Source organism: Cheilinus undulatus, linkage group 3, assembly GCF_018320785.1.
Source record: "Cheilinus undulatus linkage group 3, ASM1832078v1, whole genome shotgun sequence".
Lineage (NCBI taxonomy): Eukaryota > Metazoa > Chordata > Actinopteri > Labriformes > Labridae > Cheilinus > Cheilinus undulatus.
The window spans coordinates 36,809,416-36,828,581 of NC_054867.1; the positions used below are offsets into that span (position 1 = coordinate 36,809,416).

The 19,166-nt window shown below is 38.6% G+C and overlaps 1 protein-coding gene across 15 annotated transcripts in view; it reads right to left on the reverse strand.

Moving 5' to 3' along the window:
- Positions 1-19,166, reverse strand: part of atp2b2 (ATPase plasma membrane Ca2+ transporting 2) — a 200,267-nt gene that overhangs the window by 24,626 nt on the left and 156,475 nt on the right. For all 15 annotated transcript variants that reach the window (XR_005991592.1, XR_005991591.1, XM_041781370.1 and 12 more), the window contains one exon: positions 15,164-15,406. Coding sequence is in view for 13 of the 15 variants with exons in the window: in XM_041781370.1 (XP_041637304.1) it covers positions 15,164-15,406 (243 nt within the window). In the remaining 2 variants the exon portion in view is untranslated. The remainder of the gene's footprint in view (positions 1-15,163; positions 15,407-19,166) is intronic.

Consider the following 19,166-nt stretch of genomic DNA (forward strand, 5'->3'; position numbering starts at 1 on the left):
AATGAAGACAATCACTCAGAAATTTGCTTGAGAATCTAAATAATTAAATTAACTGTAAATAAGCAACATCAACAAGTAAATGGTGTTTTATATTGTTGCTTAAAATTACAATAGTGAACAGTACATAATGCAAGTGTTTCATTCATTATCTGTGTAGGTCTTCATTCATCCAGGTCATGGCTATCCAATTCTTCGCCAAAAGTGCAACTGGACTAGATTCAAGTTTTTGAAGATGTTTTGCCTCTCCTCCAAAAGGCTTCGTCAGTTCTAATATGACTTTGGTCCAAAGTTGGAATTCATAGAATTTAACCAGCCACAACTCATCTGCTCAGGACTAGGCTGTTTACTTACACCCCAAGGATACAGGACATTCCCTTAACAACAGCAACGTCAGGATACCTGCCAGAGAAGATGGCTGGTTTCACAGAGGTGTCAAGGAGGCCATCTATGTCAAGCTGGAAAAACCATCCTTGAACAGAGTTGGTGGACTAAGACACTTTTTATCCCTATATATAATGCAGCCTTGGATTTCTTTTGACAGCAATCCAAACACTTTCACTCTGGATCACAGGCACCAACATCATGCAGACATAGCAAACCAAAGAGGAGGACACGCCTTTAGGTGAAGGCACCAGTCACAGTAGAACCGATGAAGCCTTTTGAGGAGAGGCAAAACATCGTCAGGAACCTCAGTTGAGTCCAGTTGCCCTTTTGACATAGAATTCATTTATTATGCAAAGGGCTAAAAGCCACCCTGGGTTTTTGATTTGATGGGGTTGGACACAGAACACAGCTATGGTACCAAAGTAAAAGCCCAGTTACTCTGCTTAAAAATCCCTTAAGTAAAAGTAATCAAAAATGTAATTAAGGTACTGAGTAGATACTGAGGAGTGGAATACAAGAATATGATCTGTCCTTACTTGCAATAACAACATACGTAAGAATATGGATCCCCAACCAGGTTGTTCAGGTTAAATCGCACCTGTATATTAAAGTAAATTACAACACCTGTTTTGGGATGTGATGTAGAAACATTCTCTTGCTATCAGAGATGCACCATAGTGACTTTTTGCCAATATTCAACATGCTGATATGTATCCATTAATTTTTGCCAATACCAATAAAGATACTGATATTGAAATAAATTTCAGACCATGAATTTCCGACCATGAACTTCAGACCATGAACTTCAGTCATTAAACCTAGGGGTGCACCAATTGCAATTTTCTGGTCAATCACAGATCACCGATCTTTAAAAAGCCTGACCTGCCGATTCTGATTTTGGCTGATACGGATTTTTTAATAACTGACAGCATACACCTTCAATGTTCCAATCTTATTTTATTGAATAACATTGAACAATAACCGTGAAACAATACAAACTTATTGTTTGAACTGCACATAAGGTAGTTCTCTCAAATATAAATGAAAAGTTTAAAGCATTGCTGTCCAAACTACTAAATTATATCCTTTAGTCTTCCTTCCTTTAGTCTTTCATTTTTTGCATTTTAGTAGGTAGAGACATATGAAACTGATCTTATCCACTCATCTTATTTACAAGGATCAGCCAATCGCCGATCTCCTAAAATTAAGAAAATCGGCACCGATACCGATTTTGGCCGATCGATTGGTGCACCCCTAATTAAAACCCACTTTAAAGAGCAAGGAATAATGGTGAATAAAGAGTAAGACTTCAGCTGACGTAGGTCTGTTGGTCTAGCCTAAGAACTTATTTATTTTACAGACAATATTTAAAGTACAGACAGATTTTTTACAAATAGTTGTTGGAAATATCGACAGAAATTTTCACCTGTCAATACAGATTATTTGCTTCTTTAAGATAATTTCTGCAGATACCGATATCATGTGAGTAATATTGTGCATCCTTAGGTGCTATGTGCTACTGTATAGTCAACAGAGATGGAAAAAGTACAAGATTATTGTACTCAAGTAAAAGTGCAGTTACTCTTCTTCAGTAGAAGTATGGATTTCAATATTTACTCAAATAAAAACGCACAAGAGGTTAGCTCCAGTCTTTTCTATTTGCCTTCAAAAAGACTGACAGCATGGATGCTTTCTTGGATCAAGCCTAGGGTGTTTTAACATGATGAATTTGACTTTCTTTGCCAACATTATTTTTTATTGCTTTTAACAATTTAACATTTTACATGTGCTTACAAAAACATGTGAAACTGAATTAAATTAAATCAAAACAAAATAACACAAAAGTTTTAAACAAACAACAACTCAAAATACTTAAACAAATATATATTATTACAGTCTTGGTTAAGGATCTCTTAACCGGGAAAACGTATTTTAAGTTTACAGTAGTCTAATATCAAATCTAATATTTTATGTCCAGATGAACCCCAGAGAACCACACATTTATCATCCCCAGATGCTTCCATTATGTCAATTTAGCGTTTTCTAGAAAGCAAACGAAGGGGTCCTAGATGCTGTGAAAGACTGCTTGATTGTCCTTGATAGCATAGGTATTTTTTTCTTAGGAGTTGTTCATCATTCAGAAATCTAAACACCTATCCTTGGTCTATCCTCTCTTTTAATTCAATGACCCTTTCAGCTAACAACAGCCACATTTCTACAATCTGATGTTTCCTTTTTAGCTGGGTCTTTACCCAACCCAATAAGAAGGGTTTTTGTTCTGGGGCTGAATGTATTTTTAATGTATCTTGTAAGCACATTCTCACCTCTTCACAGAACTTTACTATTTGGGTACATTGCCAGACACAATGAAAAAGTGTACCCTTTTCTTTTTCAAATTTCCTACGTACATCTGGTATGGTGCTGTTAATTGTGTTAAGTTTATCTGGAGTCATGTATGGGTGCATAAGCCAATTATACAGTAGTAACTTGAGGTGTGAATTAAAGGTTGGTGACTGAATCTTTGCACATGCTCTCTGCCACTCCTCAGTAGTGGTGTTTTCTAGCAGGTCTCCTCTCCATGCCTGTAGTCTTGTTATAGATTAATCTGCTGTTTCCTTCACCAGAAACCCTATAAATTATATTTTAGAAATTAAGACCAATCCCTGACAGTCCCTCATAATTATTTCTTCTGTTTTGATGGGACAGGGAAGGATAGTGACTGATTTTGCTGTGACTTTCCCTTTCTTGTTGCTGTTGCCATCACACAGCACTTATGGAAATGTGCTGAGAAATACTGTGAATCAGCAGTGTAGTTCATCACATTAATGGCTTGTTAAGATTTGTACGCACACATTCCCTATCTAATGGCTCTTCCTGTCCACCTGGTAATGAGCTTTTGATAGAGAAAGCAAATAAAGTATTTTAATGTGTCTTTAATGTCCTCACAAAGGATGCAATTTATTTCAAACAAATGCAGTAAGGACATAATTCTGATCAGACATGTCTTCACCAAACATTCTTCCTCATTGTCTGTATTATTTTTCAGGTGTTCTCTTTTTACTCCAAACAAGCAACATGCTGTGAGGACTATAAAGCCATACTGATCAAACCTGTGATTTGCCATTTGAGATCCTAAATTCTTAAAACTGACTTGACTTGGCACGGGATCTCTACTGCCCACTTTTCTGTATGTTTGGCTGCAGTAAATAAAAAAAAATCTGTTTGTATTTAAAGAATTTTTGTTTTAATTTTGTTGTTCCTCCAGAGATGAGAATTACTGATGGGTGAAGCTTCAGACTTGTTTTATATGTGCCTTTAGCTGTGGCTGCTGATCAGGGTTCCAGCTGAGAGGGTTGGAGAGAAAGTCAGCTAAAATCTCATTAATCATTAAAACCTAATCAGACCACTGGCCCATGTTCACCTAGTAATTGGACATATCTGGTTAATGTTCAGCTGTGTGTCTCAGACACAGACAGCCGTATAAATACTTTATACAGAGTTTGTGGTAAATAACAGAATTAATGCTTTTTCCTAATGACCAGTGATTACATCAGGAAGACACTGGCTGTCATTGGCTAATGAGGGGATGGAAGAAATGGCCTCATCTGTGCTGTCTGCTAAGTGTTTGGGTGTATAGCCTCCCAGCAACAGAAAAACACCACCAAAATAACTTAGTGTAAATTACCATGTGAAAGACATACATTGTGGAGAAAGATTAAATTGTTAAACATAAGTAAGTAGAGGTTTTTTTAACACACATTTGCTTGGATGTATTGTTGGTTGCATGTTTTTTCTATGCCATTATCAAAGGGATTCTAATATTTCACAATTAAATGAAAAGGGAATCAATTGACCTTGTTTGCCTATATATGTTCCTTTCCCTCCTTGTTTCTAATTTCTACTGAGGTAACTTCATTCTTATTTGTGTCATATGTTAATTGAGCACTATGTAGACTCAAATCTACAAACATCAGGATACGTTTTTAAGGCATCGATTAGAAAGAAGAGTTTAATCATCCTTATGAGTAGCATGTGCTTACCATTCTCGATTAACCTTGAGCCTGTTTTAGCCTGGGCTTGTGAGATGCACATTTGGCCTTGACAATGCTTGAATTTTATTTTGGACTGAATGTTAACAAGACTTTCAGACTGCCTGTGTGAGCTCCGTGTCCCATGTGCCTGATATGGGCACCTAGAGCAGTGATTCCCAAAGTAGGGGTCCCAAGACACTTAGGGGAGCTCATGGGAGGCTTTCCAAAACAAGATACATTTTAAATGATCTAAAGTAGTACATTTTGTGTAAAAATATACATATTTTAAATGAATTTAATCCAAAATTAAACCAAAGTTGTTAAGTTAGATTTTTGCTTAAATGTAACTAATGTGTACTAAAAAATCCCTAAAATGTAAACTTGTACACAATGCTTTGTGCAATATCATGCACTTTAACCATCTGCAGGTCAGTGTCCCTGGTTTCTGACTCTGTTATTCTGGAGGTCAAGGACTGAAAAGTTTGGGAGCCTCTGATCTAAGGAGTGGAGGGCTTTCCTATTATCCAGGAAACACACAACTGTGGCCAAAATAGACAGGAAAATGACACATAGAGAGCCATATTTACCTTGTTTTAGCACTTATGCCCACATTAGTGGAATATGTTTGCTGCCAGTCTGAAAAGGGTGTTGGACTTCATGTGTCTCCTTCTTTGCGTTATATAGCAGAGAACAGCCAAAGAGGTAAGGGAAAGCAGAAGTTATCTGCATGTAATGCTTGTTTTATCTGTGGTGGTTGATGATAATAGATGAACAAGATAACCAACTTGTAGATTCATGGAAATCACTGACAATTGTTTGTAAACACAACAACAGTGAGCTACTGAATTTGCCAATGCATTAAAAAAACAAGAGGTCTGTATGTGTTTATTAAAGTTTTCATTACAGGGCAACAGGGGATCTTCTTAAAATACGGGTGATCCTATTTGGGAGACATGAATTGGCTCCTGCCTCCACAACTTCTCAAAGTGACCTGAAAAGATTTTTAAGCAAGAACAAGGGATTCATTTGGGCATGACTCTTGCCACTTTGTACATACACAAAAACCAATGACTTCCGCAAAAACAAAGCAGAAGAAAGAGGGATGATGAACAGAAGGCAGACTGTAACACCACTGCCTTTTATTCTCAGAGATTCCTTAGAGGGTTAGCTTGACGTGGGTTTCTACGCACAAGGACATTTGCTGGCTTGGGATGCCAAACGTTGGCATGGCTGTGCTTTTGTTGGCATGTCCTGGCCTGGATGTGGCTAAGGACCAGCTGCCCTCTCCCTGGTCCTTGGGTGCTCCCGCAGGCAAGGACATATGCCAGAGGGAGAGCTGGCAACTTTACTTCCTATTCCACCTGGGGCTCTTCTTAATCCATCCCCATGTTCCTTCCCTTTCTTTTCTATTTTCTCTCTGTTTTCTTCACACACAGCTCCACCCTTAAACTCCTCCATCTTTTGCTCTTGATTTCATACTTTTTATCATGTTTTATCCTCTTTCATATTTCTGGATGACTTTCCCATATCCCTGACCATCAGCTTCCTCAGTCTCTTACTAGGCGCCTGTTCTCCTCCTAGCCTCCGCATTCCTTCTCATTCCCCTTCTCGCATGTAGGAGTGGATGAAATCCTAGCTCTCCACATGACTGTACCAGCCAACTGGGCTAAGGCCTGTAAGCATGCTGGAGGGCAGTAATACAGTCTTCAAGTCCAGGATGAGGACACTTATCACGCGAGAGTTGTTCCTCTCCTCCTCTTGTTGTATAATTTTCTCATCTTTTTTCATGCCTCCTCATCTTTATCTCCTATCTTATTCAATGCATATTTTATATCATTTGCTTTCAGCTTCTATATCTGACTATTGTTTTCTTTTGTTTCCTTTAAACTCTCACAATGTCCTTTATTTGCCCTTTTACAGCAGAAATTTAGTTATAAACCATCTGATATATACATAACACAACCATTTCAGCCCAAGCAGATCTTATTTTAAGCCGTGCACAATCAAATCTTGTTGCTGTGTTCTTGATGACAGATGCAGACATTTAAACTATACAGAGAATTCTTTATATTGATTGTATAATTAAATTAATAATTTCCTGGGCACTTTTCTCTCTAGATTCTCTCACCAAGCCCCCAACTGCATTGGTGCAGGGTCAGGCCAAGAACCTTCTCTATCTGCCCATGGGGAGACAGAGATGTCTGTTCATCCTGTCATTCGTAGCAGCATAACTATGAGTTTTTGTAGTTTTCCTGTAATAACTTCAGAATATTTTCTTAAGGTGCAGATCAGCTTACTGTATTTTGAAATTAGAATACTTTTCAATGAAAACTTCATTGCAAATGATGTATTTAAGAAACATTATACCAGTGTTTTCTTTAAATAAATGTTTTTGACACTGTGAGGGGAAAAAAGCTGCTGAAAAGCAAACAAGAACACTGGTTTAGCACAGTTGGTAGTGGCTATAATTGATCTGCATGCAGGTTTGAATCTTGATCCTGCCGGTTTTTTTTTGTGCATGTCTTCCCCCACTGTCCTTTACCACTCTTAGGCCCAAAACATACCGGAACCGTCCGATATGTGTCCAAACGATCACCCCCAATTATTTTCTTTCAACAAACCCATACCAGCTGCAACCAGATGATGATGGTGATGTGCCTCAGCCCTTTACACCACTACTCTAGTCCCAGTGCAGCCAGTTTAGTGTTTTCCTGAGAGAACAGCTGTTTAGTAAATCTAAAGCATGAGCTGGCTCTCACTTCTTGTATCAAGCCCATGGTCCAGCAGGGGCTGGAGAGGAGTTTGTCCAGTGACACAGTGCTGACGTGTGCTAGTTGCAGAAAATTGAGGCGTGTCATATGATGTAACGCTGCAGCACTGGTGTGTTTTGGGCTTTACTCTTTTTTTTGTTTTACTGCATTTCCTCTGCTGTCCTATCCAGTGAAGCCAAAAGGCCAGAAAATAATCTTTAAAAAGCAAACAGTGACCCATGCAGTCTTATACTCAGTGAAACAAAGATGGAGGGACAAGAAATGAAAACTCCGGGGTGCCAGTGTAGCTCAGTGGGTAGAGCAGAGGCGCCCATAAGTAGAGGCTACAGTCCTGAATGCATGGGTCGCAGAATTCTTGGTGAATGTTTGGTGCATGTCTTCCCCCATTCTCTCTACCATATCTCCTGTCTCTCTTCAGCTGTTTGATCAAATAAAAGGCAAAATGTCCAAAATTATTGGAATAAAAGATGAAAGAAAATAAACACTTTGATCATTTAATGTAATGCAACCCACAGTTTACCACTGAAGTGTGTGAACAGTGAAGACTCGAGTTAGGGGTGGGCAATATGGAAAAAAATCATATCACGATTTTTTTAGGGCCAGATGACGATCTCGATTTTATCACGATTTTTTCATTAAATTTCTAAGACAAATTTGCAAGTTAGTGGCCAGAAAAAAACACCTTTTCTCTGATTTTTCTCTATTTCTTCTGCACCACCCTGTTGGCCAATGCATTATATATATATATATATATATATATATATATATATATATATATATATATATGACTGCGGTATGCTTCATTTCTCTTCCCTGTTTAAACCTCGGCAGACCATTGGACACTGTCTTTAGAGCTCATCAAACAAATTGTTGATAAGCTTTGTGCAGATCGTGCAAATAAATTTTTTTTTGCACACTGATGGTTCAGAAAACCAAGACGAAGCTTCCTATAAGAGTTAGAAATCGTCATGAAAACTAATTCTTAAGTTTCACTTTCACTTTTGTAGCGTGAGTCTCCACAGCATCTCCGCTGGAGCAGAAGGGGACGGAGGGCGGGAGCACAGAGCGAGAAGTAGTAGAGCCGATCCTAAGATAAAACAGATCGAGCAGATCGCCAATACATTCTATTTCTTCACGATCTGAGACTGTCTTATCCCACACCCCTAACTCGAGTCTCTGTTTGAAAGACTGATGCTTTTCCCCTCACAAAGCTCCAATACGAATTCAGCGTGCATTGATATCTGTGTGTTTGTTGTCATCCTCACTGCTCTGTTTATCGTGACACGATCTTAATTTAGGCAAAGTATCACATGTCTGTCATACATGCTTCTAGGTTGTGCTTATTAATGTCAAATCGGATCTGTCATTCAAACAACCCAGGACTGTAGCACAAATTGAATTCTAACAACAACCTTATTAAAAGATGCTGGGTTCAAATCATGCCCAGCCCAGAGAATACAGTTTAATGGGACAGGCCTGGCTGGGCTTGGAGAGTAGGTGTACAGGCTCAGGTAGAGTCAGGCTGGATTTGTTGTGCCTAATCTATGTCCTTTTAAGGTTTAAGCCCAGGATAGAGGCCTAAATGATCAATGATGCTCATGAAAATGATATAAATTTTGTTTTTACATTTATTTCTCTGCTGATCTTACCTCAGTTTAAGCTTTGCAGCCTCATCCTTTGCTGTTGATCAATTTTCAGTTTTGTTGTCAAAGATATCAAATTTTCATTAAGCCTTACTGCTTTACATCAGGTTTTTCTTTAGATAACAGGAGTTGTACTAATACCTTATCAGGGTATAGCACTGTTGAATTCTGCACTGTTGAAGGTGGTTCGACTGCCACATACCGGTAGTTTTGCAGGTTTGGTGGTAAAAGGAAATCTCGAAACCACAGTTTTTTTCTGTTTTAATCTGTGCATTTGATCAACACCGGTGTAAAAAACTAAAAATAATCAGAGACAGCCCTGAAAGCACTACTTATGTTGTGTGAAGAAAATAGGCAGGTAACACATTAGGCATTGTGCTTCAGAAACATTAAAAGTATTATAGTTATAATGTGGTAAGTACTTATCTTTCACTGACATCTCAGCAACTCTGACAAGTCCGTCAATAAGTGCTGAACACACAGAAAAGGTAAGAGAAGGACAGAAGATGCCTCTGCAGTTCCACTGATTCAATACCACTTTCATTTTTCTTCTCAGTGTCCAAAATTAAGCCACAGGACACTAGAATGTTCAAGTTAGAGATGTCCATGTTGGACAAACAAGCACACTGAAGTCCAAAAACCAACTCTTCTATTTCAGTGACATACAAGTGCTCATTTTAGATAATCAATTGGACTTTCTCCTTAAGTAACATGAACTGAAACTTGATTTAATATCACATATGTTTCATTGTCATATACTGTTGGTATGTTTCTTAACCACACACTGTGCTACTATACTCTAAGTGTCGTTTCATTTCCCCAAGCATCTATCCCTCACAAATGAAGACATCTGTGTGTGTATAGGTGTGTGTTTGTGTATCTTTGTCTCTCTTGTCCCTGAGCGGAACAATGACCTGAGCAGGTGGTTGAAGCAACATGAGACTGAGCTCCCAGGACACTTCCACAGTCATACTACACACATGCTACTGTAGAGAGAGAACATACGCCTGTGATGGCAGTACCATGTTTAGAAAGAGTATGTTTGAAATACCAGATGTGTTTGAGTGTCAGGTCCATGCTTATGCGCTGTGCTTGTTTTATTCTAAATATTAGAAACCAAATAAAAAATACATGATGGTGAAAGAATTAAATTCTGCTTTCCCTACTGGATGACTGTTGCTATGAGGCTCTCACCTCCCTTGAAATGACGTCAGTGTATCAACATCACAGAATGCCATCCGGAAATTTAAAAAGCAGCATGCTTGACTCGTCGCTAAGACACGTCCAAGGCACGCTGGTGTGTTAAGAATCCACATGTGCGCCTATTTGTATTCATGTATGCACACATCCTTTTCAGAATATATGAATAAGATTACATGTACACATGGATACAGTATCTATGAGCATGTGCATGTTCTGTATGAGTGTGCATATACTGTATGAGTGCACAGATTCATTGTGTAAATGCGTGTGAATCTCTCCCTCAAGGATCGAGGCCACTCTGCTTTGTAGTCTCAATGTGCTGACAGAAGAAGCAGAGCTATACCACTGGCTGTATTATAAAGACAGAGAGGCAGGAGTGGGACTGACACGGGTATCAAAGCCTGCCTCTTTGCCTTTGTGCCTTTGTGTGGTGGCCATCAAAGACTTCCACAGCCATCTTGGCATCCCACAGGATTGGCCTGTTATATAAGAACACACCAGCCAGCATACTGCAAGGCTGGAGTGGCGCTAAGGGAGTGGGGGCGGCTGCGGGAGGGAGAGAGGGAGGCAGTAAATATTCCTCAGAAATTTCCTCTTTGTTTCTGGCATTCTGAGTTCATTTCAGTCTTTAACAATGTCTGTCCTCCTCAGTCTCTCTTTCACTTTGTTCTTTTATCTCTTCTTAAAATTGAGTTTCTAGTGAGTAAAAAGAAATCAAGAAGACATGCACCTGTGTTCATGTATGAGATTTTTTTGTTCTATAAAATATTTGTTCATGAATGCACAGTTTATTTATGCATGCACACATGGATGGACTAATGCAAGCAAATTAAAGCAATTTAGTTTGTCAGCTAGTAGAGTAGTTATGCTTGTGAAAATATGCTGATGTTACAGACAAAAAAGTAACTAACAGTTGACATCTCTTAGACAATATTATGTGAAGTAGAGGTCAACCAATACTGATTGTTCAGGGTCTTTGCAGATTATTAGTAGAAATCGATAACTGAAATTTGGAGTATGTGGAAGCATTTATTTCATATGTAATCAGATGAAGATCCATTGAGATAAAAGGGTGACCTGGTCAAGAGGTCAAACTTATCATACTAAATGCAGTCCTGCTGCTACTGCCTTGTCAAATATGCGTGTTAAAGATTCTGCAAGTGGTTGTTTGACTGTTTTTGCTCTTAAGCTCTAAGTATTTCCATTATGCTGACATTTTAACAACAGGACTGCTAACGGTGATACAGCTGACATAAATAATCGGCTTGGCTGATTGGATTGGATCAAACTGGCCAATTAAAAAACATGCAATCAGGATCAGGAAACCCCTGGAAATCACAGTAACAATTAACAAACACAGGAACTGTCCGATTGTCTAACGTTGCCTATAATTTAACGAAAGGCTTCAAGTGAAACAATTTCTGACAGATTTAAATCGGTCTAGAGAGTATTCCATGCAGAAGGGGAAGCAAAATGTAACACGCTTTTCCTCAGTTCAGTCTTAACATGAGGAACAAGAAGATGGAAAATATCATTGGAGAACAAGACATAGTGGGTTTTAGTCATTATAGTAGGTAGGAACTAAGCCAAGAAGAGGCTTGCAAATTTGAGTCAGTAAGTAAGTATACCTGTGAACACTGAGAAGCAGCCAGTCAGATTTGACTTACAGTTCACAGTGATGAGTGATGAGTGAGCCAGCTACAGCTTGAGATAAACCTCAGAGCACAGTGATAGACAGTACTGAAAGACTAGAAATATGACTGAAGCACTCACATACAGTGTATCACCATAATCTAGAAAAGGAAGAAAGGTAGTTGAGACAAGACAAGTACGTTACTTCATTAACCTTTACCATTTATGAATAGGTACCATAGCAATAAAGGGCAGGGTTTTTTAACAATGACATGTATACCTTTTATAGACAAAGTACGTATCAACCATTATACATAAAGCATAATTTTCAGTAGGCCGGAGAAAGCAGGAGAGGGGGAGGACATAAAACAGGCCACAGCGAAATAAGCAAACTGCTAAGGTAAGCTACAAGCTAAACTGTAATTATAATATTACAAAATGAATGGCACAGTGCAAGCAGTAAGGAAATAGAAGGTGACACATTTTGTCAGTGGCATCCAGGCTTCAGTGTTGATTGGCTGTTACTTATGTTAAGTCCAGCCTATGAGATAGTGTTGTGGGTGGGTCATTGTATGAGACTGTTGAGAGTGAATAGAGACAGAGGAAAGGACAAACAAAGCAGTGGAGCTAAAAAAGCACACTTTTTAAATAAAGTCATGCAATCAATGATTGGTAAAATAAAGTGCCAATATAGATAATTGGCCAAATATCAGCTCCAATATTCAGCCAGGCTGATAAACAGTCAACTGCTAATTAGAAGTCTACCAAACATTTACCTTCTGCTTTACTCTGGTGCATGAGGTAACCTTTTTTTATGAATGAAGAGATTATAAAACAGACTAGATGTGCCATTTTAATCCACCAAGTCTAAGCTGCACACAGCTGGTACCTAATTCCATCAAGCTAAGCAGCTACAGAGTTACAATAGTCTGATGTAATGCTGCAACACATTCCTGCAGCCTTTTCAAAATGGATAACATCTTGTTCAAGTAGATGTCCTTGCTGAAAAAAATGGTAAGCAAAGGGTATCTAAGGCAAGCTCAGTCTCTATCAACATAGAAAAATAATACAAAGTGTCAGCTTCTTGCCTATTGTGCCAAATCTGTCATGTAGTTATTTTTACTGTTACGTATTATAGTTTTTATTCAAGATTTTAACACACAAGAAAAATATCTGGGAAAGATTTATTATCGATGCATACATTTACATTTATCTGCAGGCTCTTGATCACTGCCTGTCTGAGTTAGAATAAGTGGGTTTATGCCCAGTATACAGTCACTAAATCCAAGCAGAGGCATTTTCCCTTTCCTTCACAGTTTCACACATTTCTAAATTTAATTAGGCACTGTTTAATAGCTTGAGACTCAGTTGGATTCATCTCCAGTCTAGACTTGGCCTAAGTAAAATCTAAAGCTTGCTTAGACTCCAACTTTGGCCCTGGTCCTGATTTTGCCTTTTAGGGGCCATATCATTAAAAACCTACTTATTAGTATATATGCACATATATATGAGTATCAGGAGTACTGACTCAGAAGAATCGCCCAGCGCAGTCCTTTGTTCGTAGCTTGCTATGTTTGTAAACATGAAATCTGGTAGTCTGTTCAGACTCTGTGCTCAGAGTGACATCTCAATGAGTCATTATCATTGTACCAGCCCCTTCGCCTGGTGTCTCCACCTACAGCCATGAAAGCACACCACTGTACTCATTGTCATGACACCCCAGGTAAGAGAGGGGCAGGGTGACGAAGAGCTCATTTGCATTTAAAGAGAGACACACCAAAACAAACTGTTCTTATTAAGGCTGCTTAATACATGTTTATACAGGGTCAAAAATCTCCCCTGGTTCTTGATGCATATTAGTTAGACCACAGGGGATTGTGTTAAAGGGGTATGATATGTCTTCTTTGGGTGACTTTGATGCAGTATGTAGAGTTGGTCATCTCTCAGCCCAAAGGTTCCAGGTTCAACCTCCAGCTCCTGCAGCAAAATTCCCATAAGTCCTTGGGCAAGACTTAACCCCAACCCAATTACTCCAACTGCTATGTCAGCGGCGTGTAAAAATGTATGGATCCGTATGAATGGTATTAGGGTTAGTTAATACTGGTGGCCACTCTAAACTGGACTATGTGAGTTGTGAGGTCAGATTTAACCTTACTGTGACAATATGAACTTGAACTGAAATAAGAACTTTCACTATGGACACATGTCCATTCATGAGTTCCATTTTAGAGATACAGAAACAAGTAAGACTAGATAAGAATTTATATGCCACAAAGTTTACTGTGCAAAAAAGAAATATAAATCACTCTGGTGACCAAATATAGCCTAGGATGCACAATACGCAGTTATGTTTCTTTCCCTAGTATGCCAGATGTTTCTGAAGCTCCCGAGTGTAAAGACAGTGTGAATTTCAACTAGAGTAAAGACTAGTATGTAGCTTTCCATGTTAGAAACTCAGTGGCCAACACTTTGTTGTCACTAAGACTGTGCCTCGAGGGGTAGGAAGTGAAATCTGTGGGATCCTTCTATCGCAGATGTCCCGCCTGCTCAGCTCATTCCCCATGCAAGCTCCATAAGGGCATTAGTCAGCTGGTCAGCCATCAATGAATGAAAAGACTCAACAGGGGCTTACTCTTATAGTGACAAACATTCACACACACACACAAATGGTGGGTGTGTGCAGGTGAGTATACACAGGAATGCTAGGAAAACACTTACTCATGCATGCTGCTCTAACAGTCTGAAGACATGCTGATCTCGGCAATCTTTGCTTTTAGGCTATTTGCGCCACAATATTTATTATAGAAATAATCTTTGGACTTGTGGCATGAAGAAACACAAAGTATCATGTATCAGAATCTGCAATAGTCCTTCTGTATCTATTGTTTCTATATTTATCTCTTCCAATTGCATATATATCTAATTGGCTTAGGGAGCGTCTCTCACTGCTGCATTCACTATAAACAAGAGATCATCTCAAGCACTTACACTGATTGGATTCAATTACAGTGCGCTATGGTCTGAGGATCAGATAAATCAAAATTACACAACTGTTCTAAAGGTGACAAGTTGAGTGAATGCTTGGTGAATTTAAAGCAGCAGCCAAGGACACTCATTGCCTGCCTCGCCAAAAAGAAAGCACTGCAGAACTGTCGCACTGTTTCAGGGCAGCTTTCATCACTTATAAAGTAGGCACTCACAGGTAAAATCTATGCAGCTGACCTGTGACACTTAAGTCTTAACTAAATAGGCTTTAGTATAATAGACTATTTAAATAGTATGATTAAGGGTTCAAAGAGAGTTTTGCATTTGATGTGCACAATAAAAATGGAAAGGTTTATATGTGGTGTTTCCATTTCCATATAAAAGACACTATTAGCATTTTGTTTATGTGTTCAGATGCAGTAGCATTGTTAGCATTTCATTTAATTATCTTAAACCTCAAGAGGAAATGAATGTAAAGGATTCCCTTCAATAAGAACCATTACATATGTCTTACCAGTATCTTTGTTGTATAGGCGCTGTTGATGGAGATGGCATTGACCAGTAATTCTAGTGATTTGGGTGGTAGAGCTCCAGGGTCTGGGATTTCTTTGTAATGTACATCTCCAACATAGCACTGCACAGCCGTCATGCGGTTGGTGGTTAGCGTGCCTGTCTTGTCGGAGCAGATGGCTGTAGCATTGCCCATGGTTTCACACGCATCCAAGTGCCGCACCAGGTTGTTGTCTTTCATCATTTTCTGTAGGTAGAAAGACAAGATGGTCACGATGTGCTCCACTGATTTCATGTAAACAGTAGTTTAAATTTTCTAAAAATGCATGGATGTCTGAATCTGATAGTCACTTTCACTAAATAAACAAACAGAAAAAAACACTCACACTGTATGTTGAAGTACTTCTTCAACTATAGCAACACTCAAAGAAACACATATGCTTTCTAAACACTACCTTTAGTATAAGTATTATCTTGTTCTGCTGCTGTGAAAAAAAGCTTTTTAACTAGGGCTGTCAGCATTTAATGCTTCAAATACTGTATGCTGTGATTAAGGTCCATAAACAATGCAAGGGACAACTATCAGCTATTTTGATAGGCAACTAGTTGCCAATCATAAAGATTGCTGTATGACTATTTGTATTCATTGTTGCTCAGTTACTTAAATTGTCTTTTTGCATTAATATGACAGGAAAAATCTAATTTCAGGTAATATTTTTGTCTTGACTTGAAAAAGAACCAGTGATAATGCGGGTTGGATGAGTCTGTTTTTGTGTAGCCTGGTAACTTTATTAACATATTTGTATAAACAAAATTACATATAAACTAAATATCAATCAGATTAGAGTTTACTCCACTGTTTACTGTAGGAGTGGAAGACAAACAAAGAGATGAAAAGGAGTGAATACATGTGGGAAGGAGAGACCAGATACAGCGTTTTAGGTCAAAGGATACATAAGAATCTAAAAATATAAATGAGATTAAAAGCTGTGTGTCTGTAACTTTGAACTTTTTAGATAAATGAAAAAAAAATTAAGGAGGGACATTGAACATGCACTCTCTTCTGATGCTCATGCATTACTGGCATGCTCTCACAGTAAGTGTCTAACGTAGAGGAAGGGAGAGATTTACATCTCTTTATTTAAAGAGAAATTAAATATACCAATGTGCCTTAATGACTCATTATAGTTTTACAAGATAACTGACAGCTCAGTGGACAAGTCAAAAGACATCTATAACTTGTGTTATCAAACATTTCACTTTTTTCCATTTCTTTATTTCCCTTTTTTGAAAAATAAAGGTAGTTCTGTATCCAAACAGGAAGTAATTTACCCTTAGTTTAAGACAGTAAAAAAAAAAATAACAACAACATGGGAAGTAGTGGAATTTCAACATGTGAAAAAGGAGATTAATAATGATTAACTAGAGATTCTGATGTTGATGGTGACTGATAAATGTTATCACCTGACAGCCCTATCTTTGACACATAAAACAAATCCCTGTGTCTGAAAGTAAATTAAATGTGCATCCATAAACAGCAAATGTGGAACTATGTAGTGGCAAAAATAAAACAAGAGAGAAAAATACAAAAAAATATCCTTCTGCATGTTTTAAAGTATGCTATATTGTTCTGACAACCAATTAAAACAATTCATCCCAATTAATTACTGGCTCCGTAATTAAATAACCTCAATTATTTGCATATACCAATAATGTGTGTTGGCTTGCATTACAGGTAGATTTAATGCATTGCTCTTCTTCTGGTTAGTTCTCAACCTGGGGTCAGGGACCTCCTGGGCATGAGGTCTTTTCTGCTCTCAGGGTGTCAAAATTGGATTTGCACAAATAAACAAAATCATGATGAAACACAACTAAGATAGTCTATACATACAGTTGCAAGAAAAAGTATGTGAGCCTTTTGAGATTTCTGCATAAATTGGTCAGAAAATGTGTTCTGATCTTCATCTAAGTCACAACAATAGACAAACACAATCTGCTTAAACTAATACCGCACAAAAATGATATGTTTTCACGTTTTTATTGAACAAAACATGTAAACATTCACAGTGCAGGGTGGAAAAAGTATGTGAACACCTAGGCTAATGACTTCTCCGAGAGCTAATTGGAGCCAGGAGTCAGCCAACCTGGAGTCCAATCAATGTGATGAGATTGGATGTGTTGGTTAAAGCTGCCCTGCCCTATAAAAAACACACACCAGTTTTGAGTTTGCTGTTCTCAAGAAGCATTGCCTGATGTGAACCATGCCTGGCACAAAAGAGCTCTCAGAAGACCTACGGTCAAGAATTGTTGACTTGCATGGAGCTGTAAAAGGTTGATGTTCATGTGTCCACGGCTGTCTACAAATAGAGAAAGTTCAGCACTGTCCCTAGGCGTGGTCTTCCTGTAAAGATGACTGCAAGAGCACAGCGCAGAATACTCAGTGAGGTGAAGAAGAATCCTAGAGTGTCAGCTAAAGACTTACAGAAATCTCTGGCACATGCAACATTTGTGTTGACAAATCTACAATAAGCAAAACATTAAACAAGAATGGAGCTCATGGAAGACACCACGGAGGAAGCCACTGATATCCAAAAAAAACCATTGCTGCACATGTGAAGTTTGCAAAAGAGCACCTGGATGTTCCACAGCACTACTGGCAAAATATTCTGTGGACAGATGAAAACAAAATTAAGTTGTTCGGAAGAAATACACAACGCTATGTGTGGAGAAAAAAAAGGCACAGCATACTAACGTCAAAACCTCATCCCACCTCTGAAATATGGTGGAGAGGCCATCATGGTTTGGGGCTGCTTTGCTGCCCTTAGGGCCTGGACGGATTGCTGTCAATGAGGAAAAAATTAATCCCCAAGTTTATCAAGACATTTTGCAGGAAAACTTAAGACCATCTGTCTGCCAACTGAAGCTCAACAGAGGATGGGTGATGCAACAGAACAATGACCCAAGACATAGAAGTAAATCAACAACAGAATGGCTTCCACAGAAGAAAATATGCCTTCTGGAGTGGCCCAGTCAGAGTCCGGACCTCAACCCGATTGAGATGCTGTGGCATGACCTCAAGAGAGCGATTCACACCAGAGATCCCAATAATACTGCTGCTCTAAAACAGCTTTGTAAAGAGGAATGGTCCAAAATTCCTCCTGACAGTTGTGCAGGTCTGATCTGCAACTACAGGAAACGTTTGGTTGAGGTCATTGCTGCCAAAGGAGGGTCAACCAGTTATTAAAACCAAAGGTTCACATACTTCTTCCACCCTACACTATGAATGTTTACATGTTTTGTTCAATAAAAATGTGAAAACATATCATTTTATGTGCGGTATTAGTTTAAGCAGATCGTGTTTGTCTATTGTTGTGACTTAGATGAAGATCAGAACACATTTTCTGACCAATTTATGCAGAAATCCAAGAAATCCCAAAGGGTTCACATACTTTTTCTTGCAACTGTATGTCTTTTGGTAAGAGAATAGTGTGTAGAGATATGTTCTCAAGGTGTTATCTATGAGTTAAAACTGATATGGAGTTTTGACAGAAATGCATCACTTTTTCATTTGTTAAGGTCCAGGGGGGCTTGGCTTTTTCTTAGATACAAGTAGGGGGGCTCCAAGGAGAAAGGTTGGAACACAACCACTGCTTGAGTTAACCCACCCAATATACAAACACACAAACAACACTACCCCTGCTGTCTACACAAGGTTGCTTGCCTTACACCCTCAGTTTACCTGTTCATCTCCCTTTTCCTTTGCAGAATGTTTTGTAAATCAGTGATGTATGACAGAATTCAATTATTCAACATATTATTTTTTTCCTGGTTGAAAATACCAGGTTATATTGACTGTCCTAATACTGTAGTGAAGGCTAGGAATGACCTTCACTGTGTAAATGGACATAGCCATATTACTATATGTGAACCTTGTGTAAACTGACAGCCCTTACTGCAGGGGAACAGCAGTGTTTAATTGTACAGCCTGCATGCGTCTGCTCTCTCTC